Below are 25538 nucleotides of genomic sequence, written 5' to 3' on the forward strand. Positions count from 1 at the left end.
TTATGAACAACAAGGTGTTTCAAATTGTTAACCACAAAAATAATGTGTATTTTTTTTCTCACCTAGTTATCCAATTATAATGGGTATCAATTAAAAAAAACTTGAGAAGAATGTAGGAGTGGTGAAAAAGAATGATTTTTAGTTTCCTTTTTCCCCATGATTCTTATTAAGTCATGATATCTGTGTACAGAAAAACGGCCAAAGTGGGCCAAAAGCCATCAAAAGACAAAGACAGCAGCAAAAGACAGCAAGTCTGTTTTCTCAAGAGCTCAGAGACTTTCACATAGGCTAATCATCAAAGCTTTAACTCTGTCATTTCTTTGAGGCTCTCAGACTTAACAACAATAAATCCAAAAAGATTCATAGTGGAAAACTTACCCATCTGTTCTACAGTACATATAAAAGTATTCAACCTCTTTAAGTCAAAACAGATTTCTACAAAGTAATGTCAATTGAATAAAAATGTGTAATTTAAAATAAGTGACTGCACAAATATTCACAACTTCAAGTCAGTATTTAGTAGATGCACCTTGGCTGCAATCATAGCACTAAATCTTTGAGGATAGGCCTCAATCAGGCTTACTGTATACAGAATTTCTTGTCTGGGATCAATAAAGTTTTATCTTATCTTTCACATCTGGACACTGCAATTTTACTTCAATCTTCTTTGCAACACTTCTGTGTAGCTTTCAGAGTTTCCTGCCTGCATTCTTTTTACCTTCTTAGCAAAACTCAGCAGTGAGTTGTTTTCGTTTCAAAAAAACGACATAAGTCGTGTACTGACATGTCTACAGACACCAGAGTTCGAGTTTGAGTTTACTTGTCGGTAGTGGCGCACCTCGATTTAGGGCTATGACATCATGTGTTTTGTTGGCCCGTAAAGATGTGACAGACAGAACATTCATCCAATCACCCTCTAAGTTTTCTTTTCAAAGGCTCTGCCCTTTCCCAAACGCTGTATATAGGAGGTTTACCAGATGGATGCGTGAAACAAATCCATCTGGCGTGTCAGGTTAGTCTCCAGTAATGTCTTTTGGTAAACTCTAGTAGAGATTTAATTTGAGTTTTCCTCAACAGTGGCTTTCTCTTTGCCACTCTCCCATAAAGAACCCAAGCAACAGCTGTAACTTGTTGCTGCTTCAGAGTAGTCATAACTGTCTTGTAGGGGTGGGAGAAAAAATTGATACAGCATATCGTAAAATACCAAATAATCGCTGGGTCCCAATTAACCGCCAGGTGTGGCAGTACATTTTGGCAAATAAACGGCTGTTCCAAATAAATGCTGGGTGTAATTTATTTACAGCTCCGATATGTGACTGAGATGAGATGAGAACCGTATAGGATCAACTTCCAACTCCCCCTCCCTTCCTGTTCTTCTCCCTGTTTGAGCTCCATAGCTCCGCCCCTCTCTTTACGTGCCTCCTCATGGATAAGAATAGCCGCTGAATTGAATACTGACGGTGGCAAAGCGCTTGTGGAGTGATTTTGCTCTGCTTTTTCACTGAAATCAATGGCCGAATCACAGGCAAGAAAACACTTCATCTCATCGTGAACAAATTCTACACGGGACCGAACACCGCCATAACTCCGCCATTGAATCAACTTCTCACTGAGCTGAGATACGGGAGCTACAGTGGCAAACAGGAACGCTCCCTCTGACCTGAGCCTGATTGGCTGTGAGTACTAGCCTCCTCATTGGCTGGGGCACCCCCGTCCCTTGCTGGTTTTCTCAAGTGAGATAGCAGCGCCATGCCCCTGTGCAGTGAAAAAATAAAAAGTGCAACATTAACTTTAAACTGTCTGTCGTCAACTTTGTGTTTGTTTAGTTCCTTACCAGTATTTAAAGTGTTTAGAGAGTGTTGAGTTGACAGAAGAAGACAAAAGTATATTTATGGTACTGTAATCTTGTCTTAAAAATGTAAAAGTGATATTCATACTGGTGTAAATAAATAGTTTGATGAAATTTACCATATTTTTCCAATAATTTGCTGAGCAAGATTTTTGTGAGAAAGGAATTAAATGCCTGGTCCCAAATAAACACCTGATCTGCTCAGTGATTGAGAGAAATAAACGCCCCGGCTATTATTTGGTATTTTACGGTAATATCGTGATATTTTGTCTGGTGATATATCAAATCATCTCATCCACCAAGTATCAGTTTTTTTCAAATTAACTGGTAATGTGAACTGAAGTCCATGATAATGGAAAAATAACCGGGGGAAGGACATTAGGATTGCAAGCAGGGCACGGATGAGATGGACAAGACACATGAGGTTTGCAAGAAGTGCTACAAAAAAAAAAAAAAAAAAATACTGCAGAAATACAACAAGCATAAGGGCAAGGCTAATGCTAAATCAGCTAAACAGTTGAAAAAAATGGTATAGATTGCAATACAACCCAATATATGGTATCACAATACTTACTGTATTGTAAAAAGTTTAAAATTGCAATAATATCGAATTGTGACCCAAGTATTGTAATAATATCGTATCGCGGGGCCACAAGTGATTCCCACCCCTAGTGTCTTGTAATGTAGATTACATAATTCAAGAGAAGCAGACAAATAGATCCCGAAGACCTTCATTACTACGTACAGCACACTTATAATGTAGACAACTTACTGGAGAGTTAGAGTTGGGATTTTTATGGAAAATAATGAATAAGAATGACTGTAATTCATCATAACAGGAAAAAACTGAAAAGTTAAAGCATGCCATAACTGCAAAATGCCTCCATGTTTATTTGAAACAATATACAGCTTGATTAAATGAAACTAGAGAGCGGTTTTGTAAACTGATACATTACCCATGAGGTAAGAGAAAAATAACTTCAACTGATATTGCTGTTAACGGGTTAAATCCCACACTGAGCTTTAAATCAATTCAATCACTGGAGGCTCTTACAGAGAGACCACCACAACACCATCCACAGGAGCAGGAATCAACCTCAACCCCGAGGCGTTCACTGACAGCATCTAGACTGTAGGTATTTGGAGATGTTGGGTTTGGTGTGTTTTTTCACCTCTGGCTCTCTGTTGTGTGTGCATCAATCCTCATCAATATCTCAGTGAATGCACCCTGCAGTTGTAGGTAAATGTCACACATCTTACATAATCCTTGAAGTACCAAGTCACATTAACAAAGCACCGTAACTATAGCAATAAGCATCATCGGCGACCCCCAACGTTACTTATGCTAAAAAGGCCAAGAGGTTGCCATGACAACAGACAGGAAAACAAGTGAGAGGGGGAGAAAGTTGAAGCTACAGTACATACATTCACAAACACCTCCAGGGAAACAAACAAAAACAACACAGTATTTATGGTGAAAAAAAATATGACAGTTTACATGCTGATATAAATTCAGTCTCTTTCCATCATCATCATCCTCTGCTGCAAGTCCAGCATGTGTACTCACACTTACAAACACAATGTGAGAGTGTAGTAGTGACAGCCTGACAGCAGCATGTGAGAGCGAGTTCACATGAATGTTGATCAGGAAAACTATCTGAACATTTTGTTCAGCTGCTCCATCCTGTCAGAGGAGTTCTTATTCCCTTATCTCCCTTTGTTTCTGGGCCTTCTTTCACATTACTCTACTATCTCTTTATGTTTGATGTTTTGTACTCACTGCAACACGTGATTTGTATTCTCCTGTTCTTCAATAATTAGTTTCTGTATGGACGTATGATACATCATAAAGCAGGATGTCTTCTCCCTGAGGCCTGTCTAAACCTAAACATCTTACAGCCTCCTGCCAACTGAATGTGCTAATTAGAAGACAAAGGAGTGAATTAAGTGTATCCCTTTATCTCTGAATAACGGGCTGCAACAAAATGAGATATTATAAGTCACTACTGTGCAGATTGCTGATAGAAACACCTTTCCAATAAACCTAAGAGCAAAGCAAATATTCAGCTGGAAAGAAAAATGACAGATATTAGCTGTTGAGGACATGAACCAGGCACAGGCTTGAAGTCCAGGAGAGGCTCCTCTGATGAAAACAGATGACATTAAATTACGAGATGTGAATGTATTAGGATTAATGGATGCTTGGATGAAATTTACTAATTTGGTTTCAAATAATAGAACAGTTACATGAATTAGAGGGGGACATTTGAGGTAAAATGTAATTATTCACGCAAACTGCAATCAGACATATTTCCACTTTCTAATTCAATTTTATTAGAAGCAGAAAATAGACGCATGGTTGAATTGAGGCCAGTAACCTATTTTTAGCCATAGTTGATACATCTGATCATTTTTGCATAAACTAGGGATGTGCATGATTGGCTGGCTATACAGTTAAAGTTGGATCCCTTTGCAGTTGGCAAGTAGCCACTGCAGTTGTTCTTAGTGACTACTGACTTGCTGCCACAGTGCTCTTTACTCTAACATAAACAACTGCTAACTCTTAGCACCAGTAGAATCTTGTCACCCCTTGTACAGCGGCGACAGCGTTTGAAACATGAGCTGCAGGTTTCACTCCCAGCCTCAAACCTCGTGATCCATCTCTACCCCCACTCTCTCCTCTGCCTTTTCCTGGCTCTCTACAGTCAATTTTCCTATCAACCCTAAAAGGCAAAAAAGATCATCTTTAAAAAACAACCGTCTGTGTGGAGCAGCTGGGAGCATACCTTGAGAGATGGGGCATGGGCCTGGTGCACGCCTGGAGGAGGGCCATCAGGAGGCCAAACCAGCATACGCTCCCATACCTGAGCTGAAAAAACAGCACTGCAATCTTTTCGTGTTGGAAAAATGTTTTAACTCTTCCCCTAACGAGCGTGGGCAAGAGTTTTATTTACCAACTGGCTCCACTGTTAGTAGACAACAGGTTGGGCTAAATACTGCCAGTGCTGTGCTCATTGTGATTAATGCTGGTCTTTACTATAATAGGGTACAGTCTTTTTATAATACTAATGATTAACCCTGGTCTGTAATAATAGGCCACAACACAGTGCTGTCTAGAGGTGAGGGAAAAAAATGATACAGAATAGTATAGCAATACTTTGTGAGGCAATACATACAGTATCATATCTTCCACCAAGTATTGATTTTTTTCAGATTACTTGCTAATATGAACTGAAGTCTATGATACTGGATATACTGCATCAGTTGCTTTTCTGTCCACTTGATGATACTGTTGCACCCTTTGTCCAGTAAGGTCGGCAGGGGTGATGGTGAAAAAGCAGGAGAAAGTTAGTTAACCAGTATGACAACAGCAGGAAAAGGACATTAGGAATCAAGCTGGTCATGAACAACATGGACATGACACATGAGGTCTGCATGAGTGCCAAAATACTGCAATAAAAAATAAAATACTGCAGTAATACGACAAATATGAAGGCAAGGCTAATGTTAAATCAGCCAAACAGTTGAAAAAATTGTGTAGATAGCAACATATCGCAATATATGGTATCGTAATACTTTGTGTATTGCAAAATGTTTAAAACTGCAATAATATTGAATCGTGTTATAGGTATCATGATAATATCATATCGAGGGGCCACTAGTAATTCCCATCCCAAGTGCAGTCTACACCTGAGTTCTTTGTAAATTTTCTGGTTATGAACTCTGGTTATGAATTGGTGCCATACAAAGAAAAACTGATAGATGGATTGACTGATATGGCAGTTTTTCCTGTCGAGCTAGTGTAAACATGCATTATGGCCCTTAGGAAAGCAACAGACAGAACACTTGTCCAATCACCCTTCAAAAATTTTCTTCTTGCAAGGGCCTGACCTTCCCAGACACCATGTATGGGCTGTTGCCCTGATGGATGTGAAATATATCCCATGCAGTATGTGAAACCGTCTATCCACAGTGTATTGTAACTCACTTTTTCTAACACTAGTACTGCAGTAGAAGGGATTAAAAGTAGAAGGAGTCAGAGTTGTTTGTCTTTTGATAATAAAAATGATTTACATCCATCCATTTTCTATACTGCTTATCCCGTTGCGGGTCGCGGGGCAAGAGGTAGGATACACCCTGGACTGGCCACCAGTCAATCGCAGGGCTGACATACAGAGACAGACAACCAGGCACATTCACATTCACACCTATGGCCAATTTAGAGTGATCAATCAACCTGCTGAGCATGTTTTTGATGGTGGGAGGAAGCCGGAGTACCCAGAGAGAAGCCATGCGTGCACAAGGAGAACATGCAAACTCCACACAGAAAGGCCCTGACTGAGAATCGAACCAAGGACCCTCTTGCTATGAGGCAACAGCGCTAACCCCAGCGCTGCCGTGCCGCCCAGTGATTTACATGATAAGCCAAAAAATCATTGCTATTTTTTTAATGAAAGAGTATTCAGGTGAGCAGGGTCCCATGGAGAAAATATATAACATGAACAATGTCAAAGACCACGAAGTAATTATCTTAGTGAGCAGAGTATATAATGAAAATTGAACACGTTCAAGTTATGTGTTGAACTTGAAGTGCATTTTTTTATTCAGCTACATAAAAAGCAGGGAGTCAATTGTTAGTTCGATTTCTCTGAGCTTGATGAGAAGCAAGTTTTGGTTAGAAACATAATTTTCCAAATGTTATACAGGACAAACTTTGATGGGAAGAGACGATAATATCGCCCTGATGGAGATTAATTTGTGAAATCCCCTTCATTCACTGCACATGTTGTTGAGGAAGATATACTCAATGATTCTTTCACATGCAAACACCTGAACAAAAATATCACAAAACCCAGGTCAGAAACGTTTGGGAAGTCTTCAATCTTTTGACATTTATGTGTTTGCAACAATAAGCAGCCATAATGAAAATGCAGTTCATTTCTCTTTGCTCATAGTTTTCCATTCCACTTCCAACCAGCGTACTTTCAGCTCAGTGTGCAATCAATGAAACATAGGATCCGTTTCCCACAGTACTGATGACACACAGACAAGCAACCACCCACACATCAGACCATGCACACACACATACACAGAAGCAGTTAACAAAGTAGATGTTGCTTCTTAAACACAGACACACACAGATGAGGAGAATGTCTGATTCTGTAACAAAAACAGTAGAAAAATACAGGAGACTGATAACAAAGTAAGGGATAGAAAATGCAACAAAGCACCCAAAGTGTTAATATAAATGAAAGCAAGTTCTGACACAAAACTTGCCAACTCACCATCAACATCTTAAAAAATGCTGATCTGACACTAACACAAACCTTCACCCACATCCTGTCTGCTTTGTTGATTCATCTGTTCTGCAAACTTTAGCAGTAAATAATAGATAAACCGTGGTCCAGTTGTGTGTTTGTGTGTGCTCGCTGTAATCAGAAACAATATCCAAAAGCAATTCTGCAGAAACAGATTACACACATGAAGAAGAGGAAAGTATCTGAAGGGCTTGTTAGTGTGATAGAAATGTTATTATTGAAAAAAAAAAAAAAACAATTCTTGTTTTCTAATTTTGTAGTTCAGGGACAAGAGGAAGCTTGCAAAAATGATCCAAAACTCCTCCAGGCCATCGAGGGAGTGGGCTAATAGAATCAGGAGCAAACATTTAGCCTGAGTTATGACTGCTTAAAGGAGGATTTTGCAGAAGATTTTAAGTCAGTATTTCTTTTCCTCCTCCCACAAGAGCCACTTAAATGTTTCAACATCAGTCATGTATAATAAATAATCAACACAGATGCACACTTTGTCATCTTTGTGTGTGTTTTCTCTTTGTTTTTTTATTTTCATGCACTATTAATTTAATCTAACATGGCATTTGGAACAGAAAGTAAACTTGATAAATATAAAATCTAATGAGATCAGTATATAAAAACACCCAGGAACCTTAACTTCAAAGATGTTGCTGTTTTTCTCTCACAGGCCAAGACAAGCTGATCAATAAGAGAATAAACACACACAGAAAAGATGATCCCTGGATATTTGAGTCTTTAAGTTGAAAACAACCTCTACATTTACAAACATAATAAACCCTCTAGAAATAGCTGCACAGTGACCCGCTCAATCAAAAAAGGTACAAAACACACAAAACCATCACCACACACACTCCTTTTCCAAAAATAAGCCCATTATCTCCTGATCAATCAAAGATACAATAGAGTTAATCAATTATATTGATGTGGATGGCAGCAAAGCTCAATTAGCCAACACTCCTCACCAGCCAGAGTCAAATTACATCAGTGATTTTATCACCTAAAGCTTTACTTTACTCCCATGAGAGAGGACCAGCTCTGTGTTTAAATGCGTCTCCACAAGACAGGAGCATTGATGCTGAGATCTGAAGGAGCAGGAGTAAAACTACAGCGAGGGCCAGCATACTTGGCTGCTATTCTAAGCTAGCTGCTATTAGAGAAAGACATGCTCACTGCAAATACAAAACAACTGTCTCACAAGGACTTCAGAGGAAACACAAGCTGCTTTTGATTTAATAGCAGCTTGTTAGCTTGTTAAAATGTGGTCGAGTAAAACCACAGGTGAAAACATTTGGTCTGCCCTGGAGTGTGTCAGTGCCTGCAGACTCATAGCTTCATTTAGATTTCAACACTAGAGAGTTAAAGAGGAAGCTAATGTCAAACAAGTCAAAACTATGGACTTAAAACATGTATGTAGTCTTACTTGATGTCACCCCATTGGTGTCTGATGAGGCATTTTGATGATAGTGGATAGTGGTTGCCATATATAGCTTTGAGCCACATGGCTGGTGTGAAGGCCAAGAGGCAAAAAAGAGCTGCGGAGAGTGGCTGCTGGGGCTGCTTGATCATAGTAAAGATACTGAGATTAAGTTTACCAAGCACAATTACACATTGACATCTACAACTGTGCATGAATTTCAAATGAGTAAATACATGTTGAGTTGCAGCTACTACTGTGTAACACATTGTGCAAGAGATTTTGTATTGCTCCAAGTCTGACCCTTTAAAAACAAAGGGTTTCATGTCACTGTTTTTGTTTTTTTTCTTTTTTTGCCTTTTTATCATCTGCTCTGTTCTCTCACTTCTCAAACTGAGCACAACACAGCATGCAGTCAATAAATGCTTAGTCTTCATCATCTTCTTTTCATACTTGTGGGAAGCTGAAATTGTAATTGATACTAAAACTTGTTCAATTTCCCACCCCTAGAAGCTGCCACTATTGAACACTGTGGGAAGCTGCAGTATTGGCTTGTTAAATATCTAACTTTTCAAAACTACATGTTTGTATCACTTGACAACTGCAGCAAAGGGAGCTATACAGATAGACTGCAAGTTTTAGGCACTTGGGACCCTTACAGCCCCCAGGACACTACTCCAATCACTAAAAACAGCAAATTCCTCACCAGAACTTCACTTCCGTGACAATACATATATTCAGTGAGGGATTCTTCCCCTTAGACAGCCACCAGGATGACAGCCTACAAAAGTAAAGACACCTTTATGTTTTTGATGGGGCTGGGTCAATTATGTTGCTGTTTGAGAATTGAAAGTCATGAAATTTTTCAACATCAAAGCATAGATGAGTGCTAGTTAGCTAACATTAGCCAGTTAGAATTACCTAATGACAGTATCATGATCACTGTCAGCTGTCACTTTCAGATAGGCAAAGATGTTGGTTAAAGGCTATAATATTTTGCACAAATTGACACAATATAGAAGACCTTAAAGGAACAGCTGAGCCTCTAACAGCATTAATCCATAATCTATTCCTCTCTGGGATTTCTTTCTCAAATAGGTTCTGTAGAAGTAAAACTCAGGCTTGACTACTCATCGTGTAGTGCATTGAACTAAACTTAAACAGTCCTTAGATTAAAAAAATATGCATTAAACATATTAAGACATGCAGATAGCATCTAAGACACTTCTTTACAACATGCTATGGAAAGATGATTTTCTTCCCGCCAGGAAGGCATTTCCATATCTATGTGACTGACTGAATATGAAGTCATGAATGTGAAGTAGTGATTCTACCTCATCCTTCTAGAAACAGATGAGGAGATGGAGCTGAGGTATGCCTTAAGCCTACTAACAATTACCTACATGTCAATCAAATCAGCAATACCATCCTCATACAGTGTACACCAATCAATAATTGAGCTATTGATACACATTTTGTTTTTTTAAGCCAAGGGAAAGACGGTTTTCTCCTGCTGTAAAGATGAGAATTTGTATATGGGATCTAATGGAAACTTTCTGTTTTGCAGCCTGTCCATTTTTTTATTTGCACTTGGAGCATTAGCTTCTTGTTCAACACTGGTGCTGGCTGCTTGGACAAAACTGCACAACTAGTTACTAGTAACCACCCAAATTCTGTGCATAAAGTAAATTATAATTAGATCAACCAAAAATCAGAGGCAAGCCTCTATTTTCAGAGGGCTTCACACTAGAGTGATTTTAGTTTTAGTCCTGCCTACGGTCAGGTTGATAATACCAGCTCTGTTTGTTTTGAAGTGATCAATACAGCCACCAATCAAAGTCTGCTGGTAAAGAAAGAATGCCAAAAGGCAGACAGAAAGAGAGGGGGAGAATGGACAGAGGAGGGAGGTAGATAAGACAAAACAGAAACCCATTTCCACTCAGGGGCTGAAATAAGGTGTGTGTCTCTGTGTGTCCATGTGTTTTATAGCACAGTAAGCTCAAGGTTCAATGCTCAGATACATTTCATTGCCCCAACACATTTACACATGGAGAGATAAAAGTATTAAGTGTTCCAATATTTTACATTCTGACTGCAATATCACCATTTCACTATGCTCTATGTTGTACCTTATCTCACACAAACACGGTCACACACAAAGGCCCGGAGAGTATTTCTAATCTTCTTAGCAATCACAAGGTTCAACTGTTTGCACGGAACAAAGTTCACACCGTCAACAAAAACAGAGAGGGAGTTTCTACCAATGAGAGCCAGGAGGGTAAAAGTGACAGATAAAAAGGACACAAAGAGAATCACTAATTTAATCCATGGACTGACTCCATCATCTTCTTCTCTCCCTGTGAAGCGATCCTGTGGATTATCTCACTCAGCTCTGATGTGGCACAGTGACACTGACTGAACTTTATAAATTTAAGTCTTTTAAAGTTATGTGACTGCCGTCGCTAAAGCATCACCTTGACCTCCCCTCAGATCTTGGCCACTGAAGGAAACTTCACTTCAGTGAGAATGGATTAGCTGCTGAATTTGGCAGCACTCTGAGAGTCATTTCAATCTGGAACATTCAAACCTGTCTTTTTGTGGAAACTGAAAACTGTAAGTAACTCTTAAAGTACAGTGAGTGTGTTACCTTGTTTTCTCCTTTTGTAATAAGCCTTTTTTGTGGTTGTTGGCAAGAAAACCAGCAGTTTAGGAGATTTTACATGAGTACATGTGCTTACTAAACCACACAGCGTACTGCCACTAAGATATCAAAACCAAAGATACACAATCTTACTTTTATTACAAGTACAATAGCAACAAAAAGGACAACAACAGCAATCATGACTTCAGTCATCAAAATCTGGCTTGCTAACTGAGTGAGGGTTGATTGATATACCATAGTTGGAACAATAAAAGATAAAGATATTTACTCTTATTCAATGACAAACTTTTCCAAGAACTGAAAATGAAAGCCAAAACCTAACCTATGTTAACTGGCTTGATGGTACTTTAAAACAAAAAGGCAAATACATGCCTTGGGCTGTAAAACATACACTGGAAGCTAATATACAAGTGATTTATTTAACTGTTTGTGTCCAAATACTACTACAAAAACTAAATTAAATTAAAACTTAAAACACCTTCATTACGCCACTTTTCTCTGTATTGTAAATGGTAAATCATTATCACTGGATGGTTTTGAAATGAAAAGAAGACTGTGTTGGTCCTAATTACTGTCCAACTTAAAAACCATACAGTTTTGAAGTGTGTATTTCTCAACTCAAAACATACAAACATTAAGTGGCATGAAAAAAATATAAATCCTGAAGTTCTCACAGTGCTGCTTTCAAAATAAATTAATATTTTCCAAAAAGTGTTTCCCTTTATGGAAATAAATCGACTTCCTCCGAGTGCAAAAGTAGCACTATTGTAAACTTTAATACCTTGTTGCAGGCATTTCTGTAAACATTTTAAGTACTATTGAATACAAAAATTAACTGCAACCTTTTATGCAATTATGTCATTGCACAGCCTGACACCGTGAGTGTGATTAGATTAATCATGCAGCACTGGTGGGGGGCAATGGTGTATTAAAGAAAATTATATTGACCTGTTAAACAAAGTATTTGACTGCAATAAATTTCACAAGTGGTCCTAATGTTATGGCTAAGTGATACAAATGTTTTATTTCTGTGTGTGCACAAAGAAAGAAAAAAAATGGTGAGATCTTTGCTGTTCACACAGTGCTCCCTCTTAATTTATTTTACTAAAGTAATTTTAATGACTTTACTCCCAGTCTAGTGAGCCTTCTGACCTTTTCAGTTACCATACCTCAAAATGAGGGTAGGACATGCTTATAAATATAATGAGGAGGTTTATGCCACTAAGACATTTGAACTTGTAATCAATAAATTAATGCTAAAATGAAAGTGAAGAAAAACAACATCACATGAAAATGTTCTCTTACAGGGATGTAAGAAAATATCGATACACTGATACATCCCGATATTTCACAGTGCAATACTGTAATCTAATTAATAACTGACTGAGCAAGTCGGTTTCTCATGCCTACACAGCAGTGCAGCTTCTGCTGCATTCATAGTGGATATCTGTACTTATTTTGGCTTCCAAAACATTAAAGACAGTACAAACTTAGAAAGGAGTCAAGTTGTCTGTAAGATATGCCACGCCAGAGTGAAGTACTCAGACAACACAACAGACCCGACAACATAGCAATAGCTTAGCGGCTAACAGCTAACATGAAAGAAGCCTGCTGAAGCTACCGCAGGTTTTTACTCATGTAACCATAAATACAGTCAATACTTTGTTTTATTTGTAAGGACCTGCGCCGTGTAGTTAACGTCAGTAATGACAGCATCCGTAATACAATCAAAACACTAGCCCGTCACATCATGTCCTCCTCACGACACAGTCCATCAGTCCTTAAAGCTGGACATGAGGATCAGCTTGTGTCCCATATATAGTCTCCCTCCACAAGCACCCTGTCATTACATAAAGCCAAACAAGCTGATATACAGTGAAATCTAAAAGATTTGAGTACAATTACTCTTGATTTATTTTTGCAATTTTCACATAAAAATCCTGAAAGCATTTTAATTCACAACAACAAATGGGAAAAATCCTCATCTTCAGATTGCATGTAGGACCATATATTTTATAATACTCTTTCTATATTTTTATTTAAATATTATACATATAATTTTAATACAGTTTTATCAATAGCTTAATTCTGTTATATTCCATATTAACTTAAAACTGAATAGTTGTTTTAAACACACACACACGTACATACAAATATATATTTATAAATATCGCAATACATCGCCCTGCTCATAGTATTGCAATATATCGATATCGGCAACCCTGTATCGGGATATGTATCGTATCGCCAGATTCTTGCCAATACACACCCCTATTGTCTAATCATGTCCTGTGTACCATATCATCACGTGAAGCCTTATTTTTTTACTCTTTGCTTCCTCCCATAAAGCAACAGTATGGAGATCCTGAGCGGCCCCTGGGCTGATCTGGCTCTGCTCCTTCGGCAAACTGTCATGCAGACAGACAGAGAGAGAGAAACTTTTCTTCCTCCCTGGTTGTTCATCCTGCTGCTGTTCGTGTCCGTCTGTCTGCTGCTGCTGCAGCTGATCATCTATCTCAGCTGGAAACTCAGACAGGGTAGGCCACTTATTAACTTTTCATGTATGCAGACCTCTTTCTATGTTATAGCTGTTTACAGTACTGCTGTGTAGCTGAGTGGATACTGTCGGGAGTATACTGGTACTATAAATACATTCACTCACCAAAACATTGCCAATAATATACGCTGGAGGAGAGATTTCCCTGCATATCACAAACACTATAACTGCCACTACCTACTATATGTATGTCAATTACTGCTTAAAAACGCACACAGCTGCAACGTATTTGTACACATGCTGACAGCTAACAGTGTCTTATTTTCACATTGTCTTGTGAACAATACCTGACAGCTCAAGCTGCATCCAGGTAGAAAAATACCTGCAGGCCCTGAAGCTAAGCTGCACTTTAAATAATGGAACACATCCAAAATAAGCTACAAGAAAAAACAACAACTAAGAAGCTGGCAAAGTGACGCTTTTAGGATGTAACCAAACAACCATGACAATCTGCAAAGAAAATTATCAGAGATTATTAGGCGCGATGTAAAGCTTTTGTGTGAATGTGAATGTTTGTGTTAGAGAAGGAGGTTTTAGTCTCCTCAAAGCATGAAGACCTTGCCAACATGGCTTTTCCTTTTATCGGTCTATTGTGCCCTGTTATCTAATGATGCTCTGGCGGGTGACCCCAACCCCTTTGTGCTTTGCTTTGACATGAAATACAGATACACACGCAAATACACAACCCCTTTGGGCTTTGCTTTGACATGATATACAGGCATGCACAAACACACGCAATCATAAACACATCCTGCCAAGATCAAGGGTTCACTCTCACCATCTGCTTCCACTGGACATATAACAAAGCAAATTTGTGTTGCCACATTTTGTTTTAAAGTCTCCTGGGTGTAAAATTCTTAACAGGACTGCCAAAATACTAGGATTTAAAAATCATGTATCACACACTAGTAAAATTCAACAATTCAATTGCTTTTGTGAACATGCAGCTCCCTTTCAGGTCATAGTCACATTCTCTTATCTGAAAATACCTCTTGATACAGTGTACATCATTGAAGCTCTTTTAAAAATGTACAAGTTCACTTAATTTCAGAGCCTGCAGATTTATGAATACTTTGTCAGTTCACGATAATTAGCTCAATCTATGAGCCTAATAGCTTCTTTTTAAAGCACAGATAGGATTTGTGAATGTTTTTTCTTCACACTTCTACACTGTGTTCTGTCAGTGAGGTAGTTTATGAACTAGTTTATTACTTGTTCAGCTAGTCGTGCCTTAAACAATCTGAATTTGAGAACTAAGTGGTCTAACGTGTCAAATGACTTGGAAAGGGCTGCAAAATGTTGCTGTATTGCAAGTCTGGTAATGTCTTGTTACTTACGAGAAGACCAAAACAGACAACATACTTAGCATCTGTAAGCCCATAGCCTGATATCACTTAAATTTAGCCAAACAACAGCAATGTATCAGAAACACATCATTGTACCACACTGTTAGGTACAAGTTTCTTATGTACTTGAAATAAAACAACCACCAATTCTTATTTATTATTTATTTATCAATTATCCTCAATAATTCTTATATTGTGGATATGTGCAGAAATGTATTTTCAAAAACTAATGCTATTGTTTTGAATTTGTTTTTAAATTTCAACCTCTTCTACTCAAATAAATAATGTCCTGCACTGCAGAATAGTCATAAAGCGGTGGTTGTGCCAGTGAATTTGTTTTTTATGAGTGAGTTTCTGTGCGCCTGTCAGTGGGCTTCTAGCATTATATGATGTTTATTTTGAGGACCCTTCACAATCAATTACATCTGATCTTACGCAAGCTCTTTACTGTTTGTCGCTGGTACTCAAATTGCAGAAGAGTACCCTCTATTCCAGACTGATGTGTTTTAGTACCTCAGTGAAAAGTACTTCTCTCTGCATCTGTGATTTAATTAGTAAAGGACAGAAGCTAATGATGTGTTTGAGGTGGGTTGTTCAAGTGTTTTGAGACTAAAGAACTGTACTTTTGATGTAAACTTACTAAATGTGGTCCTCCTCCTCCTGTCTTTACTAGCTGATTTCCGTGGTCATCCAGCTCTCACCAAACCACAGCACCAGCACCATGTTAGTCTGTTATAAAACATTTCTAATTAAGATACAAAAAAACAACAAAACCCATTATACTAGTAAAACATTTAACTTCTTATCGAGTTTAACAACAGCGTTATCAAAATTGATGAGTACAGAACTCCCCTTTGGGAAGTTTATGTAAGAATAAAGTTTGCTTGCTCAGTGTCTATCAATTGTTAACTGTTCACATTCAAAAAAATGTAACTTCGTTAAATTATTTTAAAAACAGAACTACTTAAATCATTTACACCTTACCGTTGAAAAAGAGAGCGAAAGACTGTCTAAGAAGGCTCTAACTGCGCATGCGTACACAGTGGGTTGTTTGTTGTAATGACGCAGTAACTTAATTGTTGAAACTGACATTGACGCCTCATTTTCATCCGTGTTAAATCCTGTTTAAATGCACATAAGAAAAACAATTATAACAGACTACCGTTTTAATATTCTGTCTTGCCTTAAATGTTGTCTGTCTTTCATTTACGGTAGCAAAAATGACCCAAAACCCTTTAAAAACCACTCATTTTATAGTTCTGTCAATTTTGAATGTTTTTAACCCTTTTCCATCATCCACAGCAGAAGCTGACCTGTCGGGGTATCTACAGGACAGAAGCGCCATCTACAGGCCTCCACGCAGAGGTACACACCTGAGGAGAAGGAGCGTTGGGTAGCTGCTGAACACCTGACAGAGATCTGAGGAATCTGAACTGATCTCTACTAGATACTAATAATACCTGCAGGTGCTCAGGATCTGAGAAAAAAACTGACACACTCAAAGTGCCCTAAAAGATCAATATTACTGCATCCAGCAAAATATAACATAGGAAACTTATTTGAAGGTTGGTAGAGCTTTAAACATTCAGAGATAAGCTGACAAGTATCCATAGCCTCAATCTTATTTTTCTCAAGATTCTTGTGATATTAATATACTGAAATTACTAATCTAGGCTTACGGTAGAGTGGAGGGGTTTTTGCAAACTCCAAGCAGGCTTTTATATCTTTTGCCCTGAGGAGAGGCTTATAGCCACTCTGCCATGAGCCTTGATTGGTGGAGGGCTGCAGTGATGCCTGTCCCTCTGGAACTTTGTCTCATCTCCACACAGGATCTCTAGAGCTCAGTCAGAGTGACCATGCGATCCTTGGTCACCTAACTTTCTAAGGCCCTTTTCCCTGATTGCTCAGTTTGGCCAGGTGACCTGCTCTTGGAAGAGTCCTGGTTGCATAAAACTTCTTTCATTTGAGAATTATGGAGGCCACTGTGCTCTTGGGAACTTTCAGTGCATCAGAACTTGTTTTGTAGTCTTCCCCAGACCTGATTTATAATTTCTTTTTCAACAATAATCAACAATAAGAAAAACAGCAATTTTTGGCATTCAATATGTCTCTCAGTGTGGTTTGTTTTAAAATGAAAGGACAGGCTTTGAAAATGAACATATTCAAAAGTCTCACTATGAAAAACAATGACCTAGGTAATTAAACAAATACACTGACACCAGGCAGGCAGATGGGGTAAACCAAAAAGCACAGATTCATGCCCTCTCAGGACTTGTGTACAAATCATGTTTAATGTTATATATGTTGCATTTTATTGCTATATTTAAGAAACTTCATAAAGCTTTTGTCCCTCTTGATCTTTTAGAGATATGTTTACATACAGGTGCATCTCAATAGATTAGACAATTATGAAAGTTATTTTTTCCTGTGAATTTGTCCAAAAAGGAAAACTTCCACATTTAGATTCAGCTTACAGAATGCAAAACATTTCCAAAGGTTTTTTATGTTTTAATTAGCTCACAAAAATAAAAAATCAACTTTTTCAAAGTATTAGAATATGACCTTCAGCTCATCTGTGTCGTAGAGTCTGATGTCTTTCATCTTGACAACAGTCGAAAGATTTTCTATGGGGTTTCGGGTCAGGCCAGATGGCTGGCCAATCAAGCACAGTAATTTCATGGTCAGAAAACCAGTTTCTGGTAGTTTTGACTTCACTGTGGAGTCCTGCTAAAAAAGTAAATCAGTAAAGCTTCTCAGCAGATTGAGGCATAAAGTGCTCTAAAATCTCCCACTAGACAGCGTTGACTCTGAACTTGATAAAGTACAGTAGTCCAACAGCAGCAGATAACATGGCACCCCAAACCATAAACCTATTGTAGACCTGACAACACTGGACTTAACAATATTCCAATTTTCTGAGAGACGGCATTTTGGGTTTTCATTGGCTTTAAGCCATAATCATTAAAGTTAAAAGAAATAAACACCCGAAATGTATCAGTCTGTCTGTAATAAGCCCATACATCATGGGTTTCATTTTTTTAAATCAACTTTTTAATGAAATTCTAATTTATTGAGATGCACCCGTATGCTTTGATACTGCCTCTGAGAACAGCCTGACCTTTCAGAAGTGACCTTCTGTGGCTTACCCACTTTGTAGGGCACGTTAATTAATAGTTAGCTTTATGTAAAATACTTAAAATTCTTTCAAAAGGACGAAAGAAAGAAAGAATATATTTCAGAGTATAACAATCCTTTATTTAAACAGTGTTACACAGGGGGAGGTGTGACTGCGTGTTGGGAGACACAAGACAATCAAGCTGCTAGATAGAAAAAACATACAGTGATCATTGGTTGGCTAAAAGGGGAACAATGAGGCAGCTGCAGGTGGGTTTCCAAAATGTGTTTCTTTATAAAGTGTTACAAAATTGTGCTGGTTTTAACCAACAGACTAACTGTAACATAGCCTGAGAGTGTAGTCCAATCATTGTTGAAGCCTCTTGTAGAGATGTTACTGTATGGATGAAAATCCAATATATTGGCAGTGTAGTTTATTATTTCCCTATGTAACGTCTCCATGCTGAAATCCCTGACAGTTTGAAAGACAGCTGGCGTTGAATCATCATAGGTTGTCTGTAATGACACTTTTTAAATTCTGTGTTGTTTTTTTTATTCTATTAAAATTACTGATGGAAAAACATTAATTTCTGAGAGTATTTTTTCAGTCTACATTTTGGAAAACCTCAGCCTCACTGCCCCAAAGCTCCTGTCATGGGTTAAAAACAGAGCCCAAACCCCTGAAGAGAGGCTAAACTCAGGGCTAATTGTACAAAAAAAAAAAATCAGTGGTGGAAATTATTCGTAGTGGTGACGACATTACAAATATTCAAGAGAGCGCACAGTAAGTCCCACCTTTTGACAACTAAGACCAGCTTCACAGAGAAAGACGACATACTTGTGAGAAAATCTACAAATACGGCTACAGATTTTATTTTTTTAGGAGCGAAAGCTTCCAAAGCTGCCTAGAGATAGTTTTTAAACATTTTTCTGATGATTCATTTCTTTGCAAGAGGGTCAGAAATTAAAGCATCCCCCTCACCTGGAATGTCATTTCACTGCATAGTAGAGGTCAGACCAGTGTTTCCCAATGAAAGCCAAGACTGTCATTACCACTCCATCTTCAGTAGAAAAAAAAGATTAAATATTCTGTTGACTCCAATTCAAAATGTCGTGGATCAGACTAATCTAGGAAGGTAAAAGCGGAATGTTTTTAGAATCATCTGTGGCACTCTTTGCTTACAATCAGTTAAATTTCAAGAAACACGTTTCTGATTGTGTCATGTAAATGCTTCAGATCAAGCACCTTCCCTCTGACTGAATCCACCGTTATTTACATAGAGCTGCAGTACTGTAGATATCTTCTGCTGAGCTCTGAATGGAAGGGACACAGACAGAAAATGAATGAAACATGTAAAGAATTCATTTGGGGGTTTCAAAAGCACTTCAAACCCTCCGATCATTTCCCTTTAAGCTGCATTTTACAGTTCTGCTGTAGAAGTTTCCATGTGTTTGTAGTGTACCAGCAGACTAAGAGATTTTTCTTGTGTGGTTGAATCACACTGAATTCACCTGAATGTGATTTTGTAACTTTAAAGGATTTCCATACTAAAGCTCCTGTGAAGAGCTTTGTGTTTGGGTTGATATTTGTGACCCCTGTGGACAAAATGGTGTGTTTTACCTCTTTAGTGAGTTTTCCATGTCTTCTATCGGCTGTCAGGAGCCACTCACTCTAGGTAATCTGGTAGGTAAGCATGTTTCAACCCAAATTTGAGTTTGTCTCACTAGTGTAAGTGCTTAAGAACGGTACACTTCCTTGGCAGTTCAAAGAGGTGGACTTCGGCACAGTGCGGCAGCACAAGCATGTGTACGCAACATAGATATGACATAATCTGAGCAAATTGATGCACTGCCATGCAAAATACAGAAATCAAGGAGTGTTTGTGACCAAAATGACTCAAAATAAGTTAGAAAGTGAGTAAAGTTGCTGTCATGTTCTCTGTAGCTCTCCACTGTGATAGCTCTGAGATCATTCTTCTTGTAAACAAAGCCACACATACGTTGTATTATGCGCAATCATGTCTAATTGGGCCTGAAACAATGCGAGTGCTTTCCAGCTTGGGACAAATGTTTCAGGATGATAAGGTTAAATGGGCCTAGTGTGAATGTGCCCTTACATGACAAAAAAAATCTCAACCTGCTTTCTTTGAACAGTTACATGTATCTACCTGTGAATATTTGAAAAATCTAAGTATGTATGCTGATATCAAGCCCATGGCCATGGTTACAGGCATTGAAAACAGCATAGCTCAAATAGAGGCATCGCTAGTCATTTCAGTCTGCTTCACAACACAATACAAACTCTTCACAGGAGCTTTAACGCTGAAGAATATTTGGTTGTAACAGTCGCAGAGCCGCCAGCATCGAGTCAAAGAATTATATCCTGACGTTCAGAATAATCTGTTTTCTACACACTCTCAAACCAATCATCACAATAGCCTTCTATCTAGACTCACTCTTAAGATTAAACCATGTGAAGACATGCTGAATTGAATCCCAGATCTTGTTGTTTTGAGCAGGTTGTGTTGCCGTTATCTAGTCCTGTATGAAACATTGAAGCTGGGAGTGAAATTAAGTGCTGAACTGAAGACAAGCAGGCTCTGATGGAGAAAATTCTGAACTGGTTTCAAGTCATTTTGGTACCTGTGCTTGTTTGAGCGCAAAACTTTACAAATTCAGGATTAAAGATTAAACAAAAAAAACTGCCTTATTAGCTCACCTCAAGATGCAAAGTCACATGACTGGCACATGCATCGTTACCCAGATTTCTTCTATCACTCCCAGTTTGTAAGCTTGTACTGTACAAAGCCTCCTCTATCTCCCAATTTAGTTTCAGTTACTGGTCCTCTCTCCCAATCTAAAATCTGCTCCCTTGCTCCCCTGTGGCCCAATAGGAATGGCTAATGTCGTACAGTGGGCGGGCCCAGGGAGAGCGTTCCACTAATGAAAAAGCTGCATAACTGCTCCCATCTAAAAACCTTCATTTGAACTGTACACAAAGTCATAGACACCAGCTTTAAGTTAGCTCATCTTCAGCTCAATTGAAGTACAGTATCAAATAGAAAATAATCCCAGCTGCATTATTTGGCTTCTCAAGCTTTATTTAAGTCAAACCCAACAACCCAAATAAAATCCGGTTTATTCCAATCTCCTGTCTAAATGATAAAATGCCTTTTTTGTCTTATAGTGGAGTAAAAAGTGAGATGAACTGAACATGAGCTGACTAAGTGGTGAGTAAACACACGAGGAATGTGGCTGAATAACTATACATACACAGAAAATAAAACACAGAATCATAAAAATTCATAAACCTGCTTCATTGTGTTTTTTTACTGCCATTTTTAAATTACAGCTCCCCAAATCCTGAATTCTTTAATAAAACACTTGGTTCTATCATTCATAAGACCATGCTTCATCTGAATGAGCCACTTTTTCACTACACTGTAAAAAAATGAAATTACTGAGTTTTCTCATAAAACTTTCATATGCACCATGATCATTGAAGTAGGAGCTGTAATTTAATAAGTTTTTGTCAGGAATGCACCAATACCATCTTTCACTGCTGATACAGACTCCAAGTAAAAACCTGACGCTCATTTGAATTGCTTCTGACACTTTTTAAAGCCTCTTTAAAGTCACAGGTATACGTGGAAAAACTTGAGATAAAAAAATGACAAATTATGAATTTAGCCATGTATTGCATCATGATTGGTTATCAGTGCATCCCTACAGCGTTTATCTCTTGCATTACACGACCGGCACACTATCTGCTTTCTTTTTGTAAGACAGTTAAGGAAAAAAAAGCACTATTAAAAAAAATAAAAACACACTACAAATGTTAAACTAACAAAGTGGTTCTAGTTTCTTTGCCTCAGAAAGAGTGAGGATATTATCTTTCTTTCTTTTTTTTTTTTTTTTTTTGGAGTGAGGGGGGTTTAGATGCATCAAAGATGTGTAAGAAAGACCGACCGGGAAGATATCAACATCTTCCCTCTTTTGTTACAACTCCTGCTCCTGTTTTCCAGCTTTTCTTCTTCTCCTTGGTCAGTCATGGTGGGTTGTCGTAGGGTGATGAAGGTCGTTTGACATCAACAGAGAAAACAGTCATGATGGGCTCTTCAGCTCTGAGAAAAATAGAAATAGAGGAAATCAGCCAGTGCAATTTCATGATGTTGACTGGCACTCAGAGGAAAAAAGATCTATTTATACCACATTTAGACACATTTTTCCATCAGTCACTGCTGAACCTTCTTAATTTAATGTTCTTTTAATTTTATCATATGTAATGATCCTTTTAGCAGCTCATCTTTGGGAGTTTCATCGTATTAATTATCCCATCAATGATTACACCATTATACAGACTCCCTTAATGGTTACTTCCAATATGACTTTCTCCATGAATAATAATAATAATAATAATAATAATAATTAATAATAATAATAATGGGTTACTATTATTATTACTACCTGCGTTCTGTCAATCCTCCTCCTCAGCCAGCTCAGTTTCTTTATGAACCACCACTCTGGTGACAGACATGTCAGGATGTTGCTCTTTGGCCTCCTTAATGGCCTGGGCCAGTGCCTTCAGTACCAAGGGGCGACCAAAGAGTGGCAGCACCGAGCACAGCAGGCATTGGGGGAAAGGGGGTAGGCAGATGGAGGGGGAGGGGGGAGTTAAATGAAAAATTAAATAAAGAAGCATAAAGAAAAAGACATGAATGCTGGATTTACTATGATGTGCCATTTTACTTCTATGGGTTAAGTGAATGTTTATCAAGTCCTTCCAGGATTTCACATGTATTCCTGATGCTTAAGAAAACCTAAAACGCCTTCTTTTGCACCAGCTTTAAGTAAAGGATTGATGATGAAAGTTTAATTGTTTGAAGATTTACTCTTGTCTGTCACAGGAGCAGATGTATTTGCAAAAGAAAAACAATGACTGTTTATATATTTTTAAACCTTACCAAAAAAGGCACAAAACCTTTCTAGAAAAAATATATTTTTAAAATAAAGTTATTAATGTTGAAAGTGCTTTAAATGGTGTTCACTATACAATTAAAAAATGCTTGGAAAAAAAAAAAACTGGGGTGCAGATGGCTTAGTGGTGAGGTCACACCCAATGTACATGAGAGGCCCACAATACTACACAATACTATGTTAGGGCTGTCAAAAGATTAACATTTTTGTTGTTTTGGATTGTTTTTCCATCTTAAACTAAGGGTAACTGACTTCCTGTTAAGATACAGACCTGCTTTAATAGGTAGATTGAAGCTTTAACATTTTCTTTAACAACTTAAACATGGAGAAAAGAACTTGCTACAGACTGAAATGGATAAAAGGGCCAGTAAAAAGATATCTGTTTGATATTACAAGGTTCAGATAACTTCTGTCTAGCCACTGAGCTGTCTGTATGTTTATTTAAGTGAGAAGAGATATTTAGGAGCAGTGGCTGATTTAATCTTCATCATTGTGGCTGCAGGGAGACACTGATGTGGCCCAACTGAGTGGTGTTAAAAGGGAAAAAAAATCATGTGATTAATCTCAATTTAAAAAAAAAAATTATGCACTGATTGTGGACCTTGGTTAATTGCAATAAACTATTTGCTTTGTACATCACATACATCAAACATAGTATTTATGATATGATAACCTGAAAATTAAGATGAGTTACTTGAAAAAAAAAAAAGAAAAAAAATTTGCTTTCTTGTTTTTGTTTTTTTTTTGTTTTTTTTTTTGAGAATTAAAATGATGACATAAAGGTCAGTTTATGAATACTACTGTAATCTTCTAAGTTTATAAAAACTACAAAAAAAAGCAAAATCTGATAAGACTCTTTAGTAACAGTGTCAACCATCTCTTTAAATACTCAGTATACTCACCAGTATCAAAAAGGTGTTGCTATGTTGTTTGAGAAAAATTGTAAATGCAGAATATACCAGGATTGGTTAATTTGTGTTAACTGTTACATTTATGACACTGCAACTTCCTGGAGGAACATAGTAAACTCTGTTAAGCAAAATGGCTGCCGACCGACACATTAAGTGGAAAAGATTTATTTGAATTAAATCCCACTACCAGCTTATGTGTCTTAAATGTAAATCCAGCAGATCAAAACCAGACAAGCAACTAAAAGAAATCAGTGGATGAGGCATCGTGCATAAAAGTTTATACATGATCAAATGATCAAATGCTCCTTTTTTGGTCAAATATTTGAGACATCACAAGTTTTTCAACACAAAACTTACTCTACATTTTCTTCCAGTAAATGCTGTGGCATCAGTTTAAACCATCTGTTTCTAAAGTATTTCTAAAGTATTAGAGGAAAAAATAAAAAAATCCAAATCCATCACTTTTAGATATCTTTAAGTCTATTCCAAAACTTGTTCAAACGTACATAACAATCATAGGGCAGGTTTTAAAAATCAAAATTCTTTTTGAATAAGGACCAATCAGATGCTTTATACAGTTTGGAGAGAGTGTGCATCAATCGTGTTTTGCCCGTGAAGGAACAGTATCCAATTTGTAGCCATTCTCAAAATTTTAGTATAATTCATGAGTAGTGGGGTTGGAAAGTGGCCCTGCAGAGTAATCTACTTTTGGACCAAAAAATTAAGAAACACATAATAGAGACCCCCCCCCCCCCATCAGGATTTAAAAATCCTCCAACTAGAACTGAAAAACTTGTGGGGTTTTTTTCATCCAAAATGTTGGTTGCAAACGAGCCAAAGACATTCATAAAAATAAACTAATGAACACAAGCAACAAAAACCAGACACAGCATGGCAAAAACAAAAAGGTTTACACTTTTTCCTGGGTGCATGGATTGGATGGTGGGGCTCATGACATGTGGGCATGTATCAAAGTGGTTAATAAACTATGCTGTGCATTCAGACTGTGAGCAACATGATAGACATGTCAGCAAAAGTCCATTTGTTACATAAAATCTAGCAAATGTGGGTGAAAATAAAGTAAAATAGGGCTGAGTCTGTAAGCTTCATCCGTTACCTTTAGAGGTTCCTCCTTTCATTTGAATGACAATATGTAAAAAAAAAAAAAGTTGTGCAACTTTGACTGAAATTGTCAACAAAATCATACTTTTAAGGGCCTTTTTCAAAACTTTTTTTTGGAAACCGTATAAGGCATTAGTATGGGCTGTGACTGACCTGGTCATGGTCGATGTCACAGTCGCCTGTAATGACGATGCGTTTCTCAATCCTCGTCTCTGATAGGCCGCCCTTTAACGTCTGCAACAAAATGTACCAAAATGATACATTGATGATTTAC

General features: G+C 37.8%; 1 protein-coding gene and 1 long non-coding RNA gene across 13 annotated transcripts in view; one reads left to right on the forward strand and one right to left on the reverse strand.

The window, feature by feature from the left end:
* The first annotated feature begins 10871 nt into the window (after nt 1–10871).
* Nucleotides 10872–22256, forward strand: LOC121521284. 2 transcript variants are annotated; one of them, XR_005992836.1, is made up of 3 exons: nt 10872–11188; nt 13587–13774; nt 16443–22256. It is a non-coding gene; the product is annotated as an uncharacterized LOC121521284 (long non-coding RNA). The 2 variants fall into 2 exon arrangements; XR_005992837.1 differs by having other exon boundaries at nt 10873–11188; nt 16446–22256.
* epb41l2 (erythrocyte membrane protein band 4.1 like 2) overlaps nt 18374–25538 on the reverse strand; it is a 78232-nt gene continuing 71067 nt past the window's right edge. For 10 of the 11 annotated variants that reach the window (XM_041805142.1, XM_041805140.1, XM_041805139.1 and 7 more), the window contains 3 exons: nt 25418–25498; nt 22722–22836; nt 18374–22378 (listed from right to left, as the gene is read on the reverse strand). In XM_041805142.1, the coding sequence (XP_041661076.1) occupies nt 22732–22836; nt 25418–25498 (186 nt within the window). In that variant the 3' untranslated portion in view covers nt 18374–22378; nt 22722–22731. The remainder of the gene's footprint in view (nt 22379–22721; nt 22837–25417; nt 25499–25538) is intronic. The other variant, XM_041805137.1, reaches the window with a different exon arrangement.

This window comes from Cheilinus undulatus, linkage group 14, assembly GCF_018320785.1.
Source record: "Cheilinus undulatus linkage group 14, ASM1832078v1, whole genome shotgun sequence".
NCBI lineage: Eukaryota > Metazoa > Chordata > Actinopteri > Labriformes > Labridae > Cheilinus > Cheilinus undulatus.